We start from the raw sequence: 15,669 nt of genomic DNA, 5'->3' as shown, positions 1-15,669 counted from the left end.
ATCTTAAGAGAAAGGGCACACACCTTTGAATCAAGTGTCAGCAATGTGAAGGAAAAGTACAGAGAAGGGAAGATATGCAAACCATAACGTGTAGGTTTAAAAAAAATTAGTGGTGAACAGGATTAAAAGGACAAATGGGGACGAATGACAAGCTCCTTCTCTCTTCTCTCACAGAGACTTTCCCTAAGTCACAATTAACGTGAGCACAACATAAAGATGGCCACCCCTGGCTTTCTCCAGTGATGGAGTGACTCCCAACTGCTGATTTCATTCCACTCATTGTGAAGCTAAACTCAAATAGATCCCTTGGAAAGCAGAAACAAGTTGTGAGTATTGGACATAGAATTGCTGATCTCTTTTAAAAAAAAAAAAAGTTTCCCATTTACAGGTAGTCCTCAGGTTCTGAAGTCTGTCTTAAAGTCGAATTTGCATGTAAGTTGAAACAGGTATGGTTCATATCCACCACCAGTTAGTCAAATGTTTGTCTTAGTGTACTGTGTATATAGTATATAGTATACCCTTCTGTCAACTCAACGGCACTGGGGTTTATACTTTTCTGTGCATAGAAACCATTACAGAAACACTTTCAGACACACTAAAATGTCTTTAACATAACAACGGTTTGATGCTCGACGCACAGTAGCGCCGGAACCATTGCCTGTACCTTGAATTTTTAATATACCAGGCTTTACGGGGGTTGGCTTGTAACTACAGGTTGTACCTAAGTTAGGCCTTGGTAACCCGGGGGGCTGTCTGTAATTACACACTGTGTCCGGCAGATTCATCTTACGGTAGAGCCTGGAAGTAAAGATGGAGCACTATAACCACCGAAAATCATGGAATTCTACTGGCCACTGTACACTCCAGGTCCCCGTTGAGAAACAACAGCAGAAACATTTAGAAAGGAGTCCCTCGCTCTCACTAAGGAGAAGCTGCCTGTTCGTTCATTCAACGATATCGTATAAGACTGTGTGCTGTGAACACCAAGGGCAAGTTCTGCACCAGCACACCAGAGGCCAAGTCCATCTCGCTTTCTCAAGTCGTGTAGGTTCGGAAAACGAGCAAAACAGACTGGTATGGACTGAATTGTGTTCACTCCTAAAACACTCGCTTTTGAGCAGATTAGGGATAGAGAGAAGCAACCACAGATAGAGGGGAGACAGATGCCACGTAGAGATCACCAGGAAACCAAAGAGCTCTGGGGCTAGTGAAGGTGAGAAAACGACTTCCCCCAGAGCCATCAGAGACAGCCTTCCCCCAGAGCTGGTGCCATAATCCAGACTTCTAGGCTCCTGAACTGTGAGAAAGTAAATGTATTTGGTAAAACCACCTGCCTGGTATTTCTGTTACAGCAGCACTAGAGACTAAGACAAGAATGGTTCAAAAGAACATCCAATAAAATGTTTCAACACGTCAGGTCTCTTGTGACTGTAAAAAAGACCAAGCTTTGCCTTGGAGGTACTCCGGCCTTAGTTTTGGGTTTTAGAGATAAACATACCATTCGGAAACCTACGCTGTATGATTTGTACACACACGGATAAAGAACAACAGGCTTCTGAACCAGAGACATCGTCTACCAACTGTAATGGCAAGTCAGAGGTTATACGAGAAGCGTGCCGTGATGGGCTCTCACCAATGGCCAGGTGTGCAAGGGTCAGGTATGCAAGGGCCAGGTGTGCAAGGAGCCTCAAGCAGCTCCTTTGCTCTTTGCCTTGGTGTCTTTATACATTTCCCATTAATGATGTAATTTTTATAGAATTAGGATCAAAATTTCCAAGGACAAAAACATTACCAAAAACAAATTAACAAGCTTGTTGCTGCTGAGTCAATTCCAACTCATGGCGACCCCATGTGTTATAGAGCAGAACTGTGCTCCATAAGATTTTCCGGCTGTATGAAATGGTTAAGTACTTGGCTGCTAACTGAGTGGGTGGCAGTTCAAACTCACTCAGCAGCTCTGTGGGATCCTGACAATCTGCTCCCATAAAGATTACAGCGTAGAAAACCCCACGGGGCAGTTCTACTCTGTTACACAGGGTCACCATGAGTTGAAATTGACTTGATGGCACCTAACAATAACAAATCTTTATGGAAGCAAATCACCAGGCCTTTCTTGGGAGGCACTGCTGAGTGGATTCGAACCACTATCCTTTTGGTTAGTTTAAAAAAAAAAAACCAAACCCAGTGCCTTCGAGTCGATTCCAACTCATAGTGACCCTGTAGGACAGAGTAGAACTGCCCCACCGAGCTTCCAAGGAGCGCCTGGTGGGTTCAAACTGCCGACTCTTTGGTTAGCAGCTGTAGCACTTTAGTAGACAAGCATAAACCATTTGCACCAAGTTATTACAGTTGGCATCAAAGACTGTTCATAAGAAACAGTTACAGACCTGTGGGCGTCAGTCCCACCACCTGAGTCATGGGCAGATGGCTGGGCCTTGAGGACTCCCAGGTGCCTGTATGACAGCTCCCAGGTAAACATTCTCACTAAAACATCACAGGGAGGTCACATGCTGGTGGGCAAGACTAAGACCTCAATTTATATGCTTATATTATGTAGAAACTTCCTAAAGCAGAGAAGATAATCAAAAATCAAGCAGTAGAAAGAAAATAAATGTGAGACCAGGAAACAAAATACTGAATCAAATTTCTGTTTTAGAAAGCCAAATTTAAGCCAAGTACCTAAGTGGCCAGGAAAAGTACCCCAACGTCCGCCATCTGGTTTGTTTGAAACATTGATGAGAAACACTCGCCAGGACCACTGGGCATCTTTGGACACATATCTGTGAAAGCCCTGATCGGTGGTCAAACATGCATTCTGTGGGACCCAGCCTGTGTGAGGTTAAGCCAGCTCCATCCAGTGCCACGTGGAATAATGTCTGAGCCCAGGCTATCAGGCACATCGGCGACGCAGTGTGAGGTCACCTGTCACCCTGAGGGTGAGCTGAAACACTACACAAACTCATTCTGAAGACAAAAACGCAATCCCCCCCCGACGCCTGCTGTGACCCTTCTATCTACAGTGAGTCTCGTACTTGCATCACGCTGTGGACTATTATTGTCCTTACTCTTAGAATTATCTTCAAGAAAAGCTACAAACCACTGCATAGTCTTTCGTTTTGAATTTTCTTTTTTTTAAAAAAAAAAATCATAGGAAATGCTTTCAATAGGTTTTATCACAAAGATGTACACAAACTAGTCATAAAATATTATCATCCCAAGAGTATAAGTTATATACCCGTTGCCGACAAATCAATTCCGGCTCAGAGTGACCCTATAAGACAGAGGAGAACTGCCCCCATAGGGTTTCCAAGGATTGGCTGTTGGATTCGAACTGCCGAACTGCTAGCCTTTTGGTTAGCAGCTGTAGTTCTTAACCACTGCACCACCACGGATCCTTAAGACAGACATATATATATACAAAACCACAAATCGTCTACAGTGAAACGTCCCTTTTGCAGGCACTCAGCGCCTTTATTGGATAACGTGAAGGATCTTTAGCTGAGTTCAATTTCAGGAACATGAAGTATCACAGGTGTAAACTGAAGCCATCAACAAACCGCTTTACAATGCCTACTGCTACCTAGGAGAAACTGAAAGAGATGCTCACTACCATTTTCCACAGCTCATATTTTTCAACTATTACCAATTTCTAGAATACACACCTGTTCTCTACCCTTCTCTTGCTAGGCCAAACCCTCCCAAACAGGAATCTGAGGGCTGGGATATTATTTATTTATTTATAATTTTTATTGTGCTTCAAGTGAAAGTTTACAAATCAAGTCAGTCTCTCACACAAAAACCCATATACACCTTGCTACACACTCCCAATTACACTTCCCCGAATGAGACAGCCCGCTCTCTCCCTCCACTCTCTCTTTTCGTGTCCATTTCACCAGCTTATAACCCCCTCCGCCACCCTCTCATCTCCCCTCTAGGCAGGAGATGCTAGCATCGTCTCAAGTGTCCACCTGATCCAAGAAGCTCACTCCTCACCGGCATCCCTCTCCAACCCATTGTCCAGTCTAATCCATGTCTGACGAGTTGGCTTCGGGAATGGTTCCTGTCCTGGGCCAACAGAAGGTGTGGGGACCGTGACCACCAGGATCCTTCTAGTCTCAGTCAGACCATTAAGTGTGGTCTTATGAGAATTTGGAGTCTACATCCCACTGCTCTCCTGCTCCCTCAGGGGTTCTCCGTTGTGTTCCCTGTCAGGGCAGTCATCGGTTGTAGCCGGGCACCATCTAGTTCTTCTGGTCTCAGGATGATGTGGTCTCTGGTTCATGTGGCCCTTTCTGTCTCTTGGGCTCATAATTACCTTGTGTCCTTGGTGTTCTTCATTCTCCTTTGATCCAGGTGGGTTGAGACCAACTGATGCGTATTAGATGGCTGCATGCTAGCCTTTAAGACTCCAGGCGCCACTCTTCAAAGTGGGATGCAGAATGTTTTCTTAATAGATTTTATTATGCCAGTTGACTTAGATGTCCCCTGTAACCATGGTCCCCAGACCCCTGCCCCTGCTATGCTGGCCTTTGAAGCATTGAGTTTATTCAGGAAACTTCCTTGCTTTTGGTTTAGTCCAATTGTGCTGACCTCCCCTGTATTGTCTGCTGTCTTTGCCTTCACCTGAAGTAGTTCTTATCTGTCATTGTTGTTGTTAGATGCCGTCGAGCCCGTTCCAACTCATAGCGACCCTATGCACAACAGAACAAAACACTGCCTGGTCCTGCGCCATCCTTACAATCGTCGTTATGCTTGAACTCATTGTTGCAGCCACTGTGCCAATCCACCTTGTTGAGGGTCTTCCTCTTTTCCACTGACCCTGTACTCTGCCAAGCATGATGTCCTCCAGGGACTGATCCCTGCTGACAACATGTCCAAAGTATGTAAGATACAGTCTCGCCATCCTTGCCTCTAAGGAGCATTCTGGCCGCACTTCTTCCAAGACAGATTTGTTTGTTCTTTTGGCAGCCCATGGTATATTAAATATTCTTTGCCAATACCACAATTAAAAGGTGTCAGCTCTTCTTCAGTCTTCTTTATTCACTGTCCAGCTTTCACATGGATATGATGTGATTGAAAATACCATGGCTTGGGTCAGGCACACCTTAGTCTTCAGGGTGACATCTTTGCTCTTCAACACTTTGAAGAGGTCCTTTGCAGCAGATTTGCCCAACGCAACGCGTCTTTTGATTTCTTGACTGCTGCTTCCATGGCTGTTGATTGTGGATCCAAGTAAAATGAAATCCTTGACAACTTCAATCTTTTCTCCATTTATCCTGATGAAGTTCTTACCTATTATCTAATTATTGAATGTCCCTCTCTCAGCCTCCCTCCCTCCTCCCTCTCGTAACCACAAAAGAATGTTTTCTTCTCAGTTTAAACTATTTCTCAAGTTCTTATAATAGTGGTCTTATTACAATATTTGTCCTTTTGCAACTGACTAATTTCACTCAGCATAATGCCTTCCAGGTTCCTCCATGTTATGAAATGTTTCACAGGTTGCTCACTGCTCCTTATCGATGCGTAGTATTCCATTGTGTGAACATTCCATAATTTATTTATCCATTCATCCGTTGACAGGCACCTTGGTTGCTTCCATCTTTTTGCTCTTGTAAACAGTGCTGCAAAAAACATGGGTGTGCATATATCTGTTCATGTAAAGGCTCTTATTTCTCTAGGATATATTCCAAGGAGTGGGATTGCTGGATCATATGGTAGTTCTATTTCTAGCTTTGTAAGGAAGCACCAAATTGACTTCCAAAGTGGTTGTACCATTTGACATTCCCACCAGCAGTGTAGAAGTGTTCCAAACTCTCTACAGCCTCTCCAACATTTATTATTTTGTGTTTTTTGGATTAATGCCAGCCCTACTGGAGTGAGATGAAATCTCATTGTAGTTTTGATCTGCATTTCTCTAATGGCTAATGATCGTGAACATTTCCTCATATATCTCTTAGCTACCTGAACGTCTTCTTTAGTGAAGTGTCTATTCATATCTTTTGCCCATTTTTTAATTGGGTTATTTGTCTTTTTGCAGTTTCATGTCGATTTTAGAGATCAGGTGCTGATCAGAAATGTCACAGCTAAAAACTTTTTCCCACTCTGTAGGTAGTCTTTTTACTCTTTAGTTGAAGTCTTTGGATGAGCATAGGTGTTTGATTTTTAGGAGCTCCCAGTTATCTAGTTTTTGGGCTGGGTTATTTTTAACGTTGTATAAGTGGTTCTCACTCCCTCTCACACTTTCTGAGCCTCTACTTCCACCATATTTCCTAGGTGGAATTCCTACTATCCTCCCTCAGTGGCATTTGCCCAAAATATACAAACACACATACCCTGAAACACACACATGTCGTCACCGCTTCACTAATGTTGCATGCTGACCACGTGTCTGAGACTGGGATGGTCATCTCCTATGGACTATTCCATTTAATTCTCACAATAGCTGAAAGGGGCAGAAACCATCCTACTAATTTTAAAGGTGAGAAAGGTAAGATGCAAAAGCTGGCTGGAGGTCACCCAACTATCGAGTCCAGCCCTCCCACTCTTTGCTTTATTAATTTATTGTCTGCAACATACCTTTTGTTGTTCTAGAAGGGAAAACACAGCCCATGTTCTCAAGGTGCCAGATGTTTGGGATATATTTATGCTAAAAAATGATTCATTTTCTATCTGAAATTTGGTGGCAACGATGGTTCTCACCTTCCACGTGGGGGACCCGAAGACCCTGGTTTGATTCCTGGCCAACGCACCTCATACGTAGCCACCACCCACCTGCCAGTGGAGGCTTGTGTGTTGCTATGATGCTGAACAGGTTTCGCTGGAGCTTCCAGGTGAAAGACACACTAGGAAGAAAGGCCTGGTTATCTGGTTCCAAAAATCAGCCAATGAAAACCCTATGGAGCACAATGGTCCAATCCACAAACAGTGATGAGGATGTGCGGGACTGGGTGGCATTTTGGTCCACTGTGCATGGGGTCACCATGAGTCAGGGGCCAACTTGAGGGCAGCTAACATCAACAATCTGAAATTCAATTTTATAGGGTGGCCTGTAGTTTTATTTGCTAAAGCTGGTGGTCATATGCACTCCCGGCCACTGCACCATACCACACACTTGGTGACTCAGCAGCTGGCCTTGTATCTCCTGGGTGACTCAGAGGCTATGGTGATATACAGCAGGATGGAAGTCTTCAGGGAAGGCAGTGTGCCATAGAGACAGTCCCCAGATGCTGTCTGGCCAGGATGGGACCACGACACAGCTTTTGGCAATGACCAACCTGCTCAGTGGATCCTCACATTCCACAGGAGAAGTGTCTGCCATTGGCCAAAGCCCAGCCCCCACAAGGTTGCATGGTGGTCTATCCACATGAGAGCCATCACCTCTACGGGTGACGGGAGACACTGGAGAAGAGATTCCCAGGGCACCTTTCCCCCATGCCTTAGAGATGAACAAGGGAGGCAGAGTCCCTCTGGCGAGTCCAGGGTTCTCCTTACTGTTGATCAGGGTCAGAGCTCATTGTCCATAAAAGGGAGCTTCTTACGACATGGCGTAGTGGTTAAGTGCTATGGCTGCTAACCAAAAGGTCTACAGTTTGAAGCCACCAGGCGCTCCTTGGAAACCCTATGGGGCAGTTCCACTCTGTTACAGGGTCGCTATGAGTCGGAATCAACTCGATGGCAGCGGGTTGGTTTGGTCTTACAACGTGTAGAACCTGCCACTCCCTCCTGCCCTTGCTCAGATGTAGGTATCTGGAATAAATGGCTACATCCGGCTCCTTTCCCTCAAATGTCTTCACACAAGTATGTCGTTGTTGTTAACTGCCATCCAGCTGGCTTCAGCTCATGGCAACCTCGCGCACAATGGGATGAAATGCGCCCAGTCGTGCACCATCTTCATCACTGTTAGTATGCTTGAGTCTATTGCTGTCGCTTTTGTGTCAGTCCATCTAATGGAGGGTTTCTCCTGTTTTGCTGATCCTCTCCTTTACCAACCACGATGTCCTTTTCTAGCCATTGTTCTTGCCTGATGATGGGTTCAAAGTAAGTGAGCTAAAGTCTCACCATCCTACCTTCTAGGGAGAATTCTGGTGGTATTTCTTCCAAGATTGATTTCTTCATTCTTCTGGCAGCCCATAATATATTCAATATTCTTTGCCAACACCATAATTCAAATGGTGTTGATGATTCAATCAATTCCTTTTTCATGGACCAGCTTTCGCGTGCATTTGAAGCGACTGAAAATAACATGGCTTGGGTGAGGAGCACATTAGTCCTCAAAATGGCATCTTTGCTTTTTAACACTGTAAAGAAGTCTTTTGCAGCCAATTTGCCCAATCCATCCTTTGATTCCTTGCTGGTACTTCCATGGACACTGATCGTTGATAAGAGTAAAATGAAATCCTTGATGATACACATTTATAGGGACATGTATGCAAGCTTTCTTTCCACAGACGTAGTTTACATCTGTGGAAAGAGACAGTGGAAAAGCTCAATATCATCAGTCAGAACAAGGCCAGGAGCTGACTGTGGAACAGACCATCAATTGCTCACATGCAAGTTCAAGTTGAAACTGAAGAAAATCAGAGCAAGCCCACAAGAGTCAAAGTACGACCCAAGCCATAGCATTTTCAATCACATCATATCATGTGAAAGCTGGACAATTAATAAGGAAGACCGAAGAAGAATTGTCGCCTTTGAATTGTGGTACTGGCGAAGAATATTGAATATACCATGGACTGCCAAAAGAACAAACAAATCTGTCTTGGAAGAAGTACAACCAGAACGCTCCTTAGAAGTAAGGATGGAGAAACCGCATCTTACATACTTTGGACATGTCAGGAAGGATCAGTCCCTGGAGAAGGACATCATGCTTGGTTAAGTACAGGGTCAGCAGAAAAGAGGAAAACCCTCAAGGAGATGGACTGGCACAATGGCTGCAACGACGGGCTCAAGCATAACAATGGTTGTAAGGATGGTGCAGGACTGGGCAGTGTTTCTTTCTGTGGTACATAGGGTTGCTGAGTTGGAACCGACTTGATAGCACCTAACAACAACATATACAAGCTCTGGTGGCATAGCGGTTAGGTGCTACGGCTGCTAACCAGAAGGTCAGCAGTTCAGATCCACCACGCACTCCTTGAAAACTCTATGGGGCAGTTCTACTCTGTCTTATACAGTCACTATGAGTCAGAATTGACTCGACAGCAATGGGTTTGGTTTTTTTTTTTGGTTTTTACATACAAGCCAAGTATTGGGAATAAGCATGCTGAATCAACAGATATCTCTACACCTATATCCCATAGGGGATGACACCTATCAATAAATAATGCAAAACCAGGCAATAGTACAACAATAAAGGCAGGTACCAGGTATGCTACGGGACCACTCCAACAGGGATGGGGCAGCTTGGGGCCACAGGGGACCCTAAGCTGGGGCATTATATATAAGTAGGAGTTTACCAAGCAGAAACCTTGGGATGGGGATGGGGGTTGGCAGCCACCAAATCCCAGAGGCAAGATGGTGTACATTTTCTACTTGTGGACAATGCAAATAATTTCACCTGCTGAACTATGTGAGAATAACAAAGCTGCAGGGCCATAAAGGGGCTTGGTGGCCTCACCAACAAGCCAGAGCATATCCCATGGGAGCTGTGGAAGTGGGCATTTTACAGAGGTGACTTGGCCATGGCACATAGGAGGGGAAGGACTGGAGGCAGGAGAACCAGCTACAAACCCCTGTAGTACACAGCCCACGCTGCGAGCCTTGAAACTGGTGGGAGCAGCATCAGTAGCCCTGCAGGTATTCCCGATGGCCTGAGGTCAAGAGAAGCATGGCAAGTAGTGCTTGTCCACCCACACTCACTGTCTGTTCACAGGCATCCAAAGAGGCCTTGTGGTCAGCAGTCAAGCTCTTAACCACTGCGCCACTGGGGCTCCATGTATCTATACAGTGTGTATACGGGTACATAAGTATATCTATCTATATCTTATCCTCAAGACATGCTGATGCTGTAGGCAGCTCGAATGCAGGGCTATACATCTTTTCTAAGTAATAGCGAATATGGGGGAAAACCCAAATCTGTTGTGATTGGGGTCTAGGGGCCACATCTTCCAACAGAAATGCCAAGTGTTGAGCTGGATCCAAGAGTACACACATCCTTGACAGACAGGGCTGGAGACAGTAATGCTCTTGAATTCCCAACTTATTGGCAAATGGCCTGATCGAAGTCACAGAGACACATAATGCTGGGGATTCAATTGTGACCACAAAATTATACTGAAGTTCTAACCACTGCACCTGTGAATGTTATGTTAATGAGTCCATACCAGAGTAGGGTGGGTCCTAAACCTAATCCCTTTTGAGTGATGTCTTCTCAAAAGAGCAGAATAGACACACAGGGGAAGACAGACGCCACGTGAAGACCCGTCTATAAGCAAAGGAACACCAAGGATCAATCGCCAACAGACACCAGACGCTGAGAGAGGCCATAAAGGGAAGTGACATGGTCAAGACCCTGACTTGTACTTTTAGCCTCCAGAACTGTGAGAAAATAAAATTCTGTTCTATATAGCCACTCCCTTGTGATCTTTTGTTATGGCTGCCAGAGGAAACTAAGATAGGTAGCAACAGGCTGATGCAGGCCAGAGACCCCTGACCACTAGAATTCTACTCAAGAATCTCATGAGAAGTTAAGAACTTGGGGTGTGGAGTGAGACTGCCTAGGCTTGAAACCTGAGCCCATCTCTTAGTAGATAAATGTCATGGGCAGCATATGTAACCACTCTTGGCCTCAGTTCCCTCATCTATACAACAGGGGTGTTGACAGTCCCTATCTCTTAGGCTTGATGAGATAATTCATGTCAGAACAGGTCCTAGCATGTGGCAAGGGCCCACTAAACGCTTGCTATAAGTAGCAAACTAAAACAAACAAAACCAGTTGCCATCCAGTCAACTTCAACTCATGGCGGCCCCATGTATGTCAAAGTAGAACTGTGCTCACTTGGGTTTTCAACGGCCAATTTTTCAGAAGCAGATCACCAGGCCTTTCTCAACAGCAACAGGGTTTCTTCCAAGGCGCCTCTGGGTGGACTCAAACCTCCAACCTTTTGGTTAGCAGCCGAGCACGCTCTGTTTGCGCCACCGAGGGACTCCCTGTAAGTAGCAGCCATCATCATTATTAGCGGTAGAAGACCTATGGCACTGTTACATGGTACCTCCCTCTTTGAAGAAGACATATTACCCAGCAATCACAGACCACACAGAGCAGCTCATGTTTAACTACAGAGACGTAAAATGAAGTAGAAAATATCTGCAATGGCAAAATAGAAGGTATCTCACCTTGCTCCTACAACAAGTTCTTTCTGTCCTGGGTCAAATGTTAACTGCGAGAAATCCACAGCATCCTTCACTCTGAACTCCCGTAACCAGGGGGCAATTTCTAAACAGAAAAAGAAAAGAAAAGAAAGATAAGAATGCACAATTTTTCTCCCCTTTGGGGACCACGTCAGGTAGCGAGCATGACATTGCAGAAGGGATTTGAACCCTCACACAGTACCATTGTTTTGGGGCAGCTGGGGGTTCTACCAGGATGTCACATGATTCGCAGTGACCCCGGTGCACAATGGAGAGGGCAGCCCCTGCCAAGGAGTACGCCTGGTGTCAGAGGCCACTGGTGGTCTCCAGGCCAAGGTCCGCTCTCCTTTTGGCTCTGGCTGGGCAGAAAACAAGCGGGCATTCACAGGACTCATCAGAGAGCACAGACCGCCAGCAGTCCCACTCCTGTTCAACTGGTGGGCAACAGCTGTTGTTGCTGATGTTGGGTGCACTTGAGTGAATCCTAACTCATGGGGACCCCATGTGACAGAGTGCAACTGCCCTGTAGGGTTTCCTAGGCTGTAATTTTTATGTGAGCAGGTCTTTCTTCAGCCAAGTGGCTGCGTGGGTTCAAACTGCCAACCTTTTGGTTAGCAGCTGAAGGCTTAACTCTTGTACCACCGGGGCTCCATTCGAAAAGCTGAAGACTTTGGAGGCTCACCAGAGCCATGCTCGTGAGCGAGGACAGAGGACATGACCAACGTGTGCCTGCTTTCAAAGTGGACGGTCCACCTCCTGCCCTGTGGATCTCTATTCTGGCCAGATGCTTACACTTGCTAAAGGCACACAGGCCTTTCCAGATGACAAACCCAAGTTACTTCCTGGCTGAATGCACATGTCTTTCCCTAAGAAGCACAGGAAACAGAGACTCTTCAGAGGCAGGTTTTTGTAGACACCCTGAAGTTCTGTCAGACACCTCCATACAGAGTCAGGCTCTTCGAAACGAGCAAGAGAGGCTGCCCCATCTTTGCAACTTTCCTTAGCTCATTCCTGGTGCCAAAAAACTATTTCCCGAGTTGCCTGTCAGTCATGGGACAGGTTACTGAGACAGAAGCCCGAAAGTGCTGTATTCCTTACTTGGCTTCCTCCCCTCAGTGTTGTCCTGCAAAAGCATTTCCTTTGCCGGGCTCTCCTGCCCCAGCTTTGCATTTGAGTCTTGCTTTTGCTTGGTGGTTATATGTAAACCCCACTGCGCCTGCGTAGTATGATTAAGGGTGTTGCTAACGTAACTTGTATGAACTCTCTACTTGTAAAACCCTTTAAAAGTAACCTGCCTGCCCAGCCTTGATGAGCAGTCTCGGCAGCAGTCAGCACTGACTGACTCCTTGTACAACGAAATAAGGGCACTTCTTGGTTCTCTCACCTCGGTCTCTCATTTACTGGTCAGTGAGTCATGCCACGTAAGAACCCAGGGTTTCCACCCGGCAACATTACCGTGATCCCCGACAGTGAACGGTGTGGTCTGACGCCTTTTTCCCTTGGACTTAGTATTTTGAGGTACATCAGAGAGAGTGAACAGAGGCCGACAACAAAGTCAGTGTTTCGGGGGAAAAGTATGCAGCAGCAGGAATCCTCTCTTCCAGCAACTGTTCACGCTGGAAACAGGCCTGATGTGGGCTTCCATTCACGCCCCTGGTGCGCCCCGGAGAAGCCGGTTTCCCGGGGTGAACAAGACATGTTATTTTCAAGGAACAAGTCTGTATAATAAATGTGTCACTTCTCTACTATCAGTTACTGGGGAAAAATGACATCAACTAAAATTTGTTTCTACTTATAGGAAACCAGGACTCAGTGATACACATAGGCCTGTATTTGGTTTTTAGAATCTCAATGTATATGACATTTTAATTCTTTTCAGTATATTATGTAAACTTCATTTTATAAGCAAGTCAATTAAAAAAAAAAAGAATTTATAACAAAGTATGTACAAGCCACTGGAGATATAAAAAGCTATTAATAAATGGTCCTTCCAGGGTTTATAATTCGGTTAGGGGGTACCACTCTTTAAACACGGTGTCTATCAATTAAACAGGGGTCCTCTGCCTCCTGCCATCCCCACGTGTGTCAGAGCAGAACTGTGTTCCTTACGGAATTCAATGGCTGATTTTTCAGTAGATCACCAGGCCTTTCTTCCAAAGTGCCTCTGAGTGGACTCAAACCTCCAAATATCTGGTTAGCCGCCAAGGGCATTAACCATTTGCACAACCCAGGGACTCCATCTATAAACACCAGGTGTTTGTCCCTGAACAGTATAAACAGGTAATGCACTTGGCTGCTAACCAAAAAGTTGCTGGTTCACGTCCACCACCAAGAGGTGCCTTGGAAGACAGGCCTGGTGATCCTTTTGAAGAGTCAGCCATTGAAAACCCTAGGAGCATAGAGCTCTACTCTGACACACATTGGGTCTCCATGCATCAGAGGACAACTGGGATACATATATATATGTAGCTATAAGTAGCCCCGGTGACACAGTGGTTAAGCATTCAAAGGGTCAGTGGCTCAAGTCTACCAGCTGCTCCAAGGGAGAAAGATGTGGCAAACTGTTCCTGTAAATATTTACACCTTGGAAACCCTATGGGGCAGTTCTACTGTGTCCTAGAGGGTCACTATGATTCAAAACTGACTTGACAGCAGGGGGTTGTATCTCCATAACCATAATCCTCTAAACAGAACTCCTGTCTGGGATATAGAGACTCAAATGAGATTTGAGCAGGACATGAACACTGGCTTCCTGGGGCCCAACAAATGAAGCTACAAGACTTGTCCAAAAAAAAAAAAAAAAAAAAACACATCACCATCGAGTTGATTCCAATTCATAGCAACCCTGTAGAAAAGTCACAACCAATGAACAGGAAAGGGGAAATCCCAAGTCCCCCGAGTCCTTTGCCCATTGAAGTTTCTCCCCATCACACAATATATAAGATATACTGTGGAAAACATATGTGTGTGTGTATGTGTATGAGTCCCTGGGTAAAAATGGATACGGTTGGGCTATCATCCAAAAGGTTGGTGGATCAAACTCATTCAGAGATACTTCAGGAATAAGGCCTGAGGTCATAGCCTTGAAATCTTATGCAGCAGTTCTACTCTGCACACATGAGATTACAATGAGTTGGAATTGGCCTGATGGCAGCTAACAAAAACTATGTGTATATACATACATATATACATGTGTACATACATACATACATATATACATGTGTATATATATGGAGCCCTGCTGGCATAGTGGTTAAGAGCTCGGCTGCTAACCAAAAGATTGACAGTTTGAATCCACCAGTCGCTCCATGGAAACCCTATAGGGCAGTTCTCGTCTGTCCTATAGGGTCGCTATGAGTCGGAATCGACTTGACGGCAACAGGGGATACGCATATGTACACACACATACAGGTAGTCCCCAACGTATGATAGGCTTCCTTTCCAACAACTCCGTCGTAAGCTGGTTCTGACATTAAATCAATTACCTCTTTTTGTTGTTAGTTTTTATTATTATTGCCTTTTATTATCAGTATCTTTATAAGTTTGATTTTGTCTTTGGGGGTTGGAAACATTACATATAAATCTACAGTGAACATCTGAGAATGATAACATCAGCAAACTACGGGCTGCAACACTGTATGTAGTGCATATTACTAACGATAAGATGTTCAAAAATAAAAAAAAAAAACAGATGGTCATAAGTGCACCTGACCTAAGCCATGGTATTTTCAATCACCTTATATGCATGCTAAGGTGGACAATGAATACAGAAGATGGAAGAAGGATTGATGCCTTTGAATTATGGTCTTGGGGAAGAATACTGAATACACCATGGACTGCCAGAAGAACCAACAAATCTGTCTTGAAGAAGTACAGCCAGAGTTCTCCTTAGAAGCAAGGAGGGCAAAACTTCATCTCACATACTTTGGAAATGTTATCAGGAGGGACCAGTTCCTGGAGAAGGACACCATGCTTGATAAAGTAGAGGGTCAGCAAAAGACAGGAAGTCTCTCAAAGAGACGGACTGACATGTGGCTGCAACGGCTCAAGCATGACAACGATCATGAGGATGATGGAAGACTGAGCGGTGTTCCGTGCTGTTGTATGTAGGGTTGCTAGGAGTCGGAACTGACGAGACGGCACCTAGCAACAACAAAAACAGGTACGGGTACAAATAATTTCATCCAAATATACATAAAACCTGTTGCCATCAAGTCATTTCCAACTCAAAGCAACCCCACAGGACAGAGTAGAACTATACAGTAGGGTTTCAATGGCTGTAATCTTTAATCGACAGCACCAGGTTTTTTCAATCTTTAC

General features: G+C 45.0%; 1 protein-coding gene across 1 annotated transcript in view; it reads right to left on the bottom strand.

The window, feature by feature from the left end:
- SEMA5A (semaphorin 5A) overlaps nucleotides 1-15,669 on the bottom strand; it is a 553,896-nt gene that overhangs the window by 288,118 nt on the left and 250,109 nt on the right. Inside the window, exon 3 of the mRNA XM_049860605.1 lies at nucleotides 11,335-11,434. Within this exon, the coding sequence (XP_049716562.1) occupies nucleotides 11,335-11,434 (100 nt within the window). The remainder of the gene's footprint in view (nucleotides 1-11,334; nucleotides 11,435-15,669) is intronic.

This window comes from Elephas maximus, chromosome 2 (assembly GCF_024166365.1).
Source record: "Elephas maximus indicus isolate mEleMax1 chromosome 2, mEleMax1 primary haplotype, whole genome shotgun sequence".
In the NCBI taxonomy this organism is placed as follows: domain Eukaryota; kingdom Metazoa; phylum Chordata; class Mammalia; order Proboscidea; family Elephantidae; genus Elephas; species Elephas maximus.
This window is presented reverse-complemented; position numbering and strand designations above follow the sequence as displayed.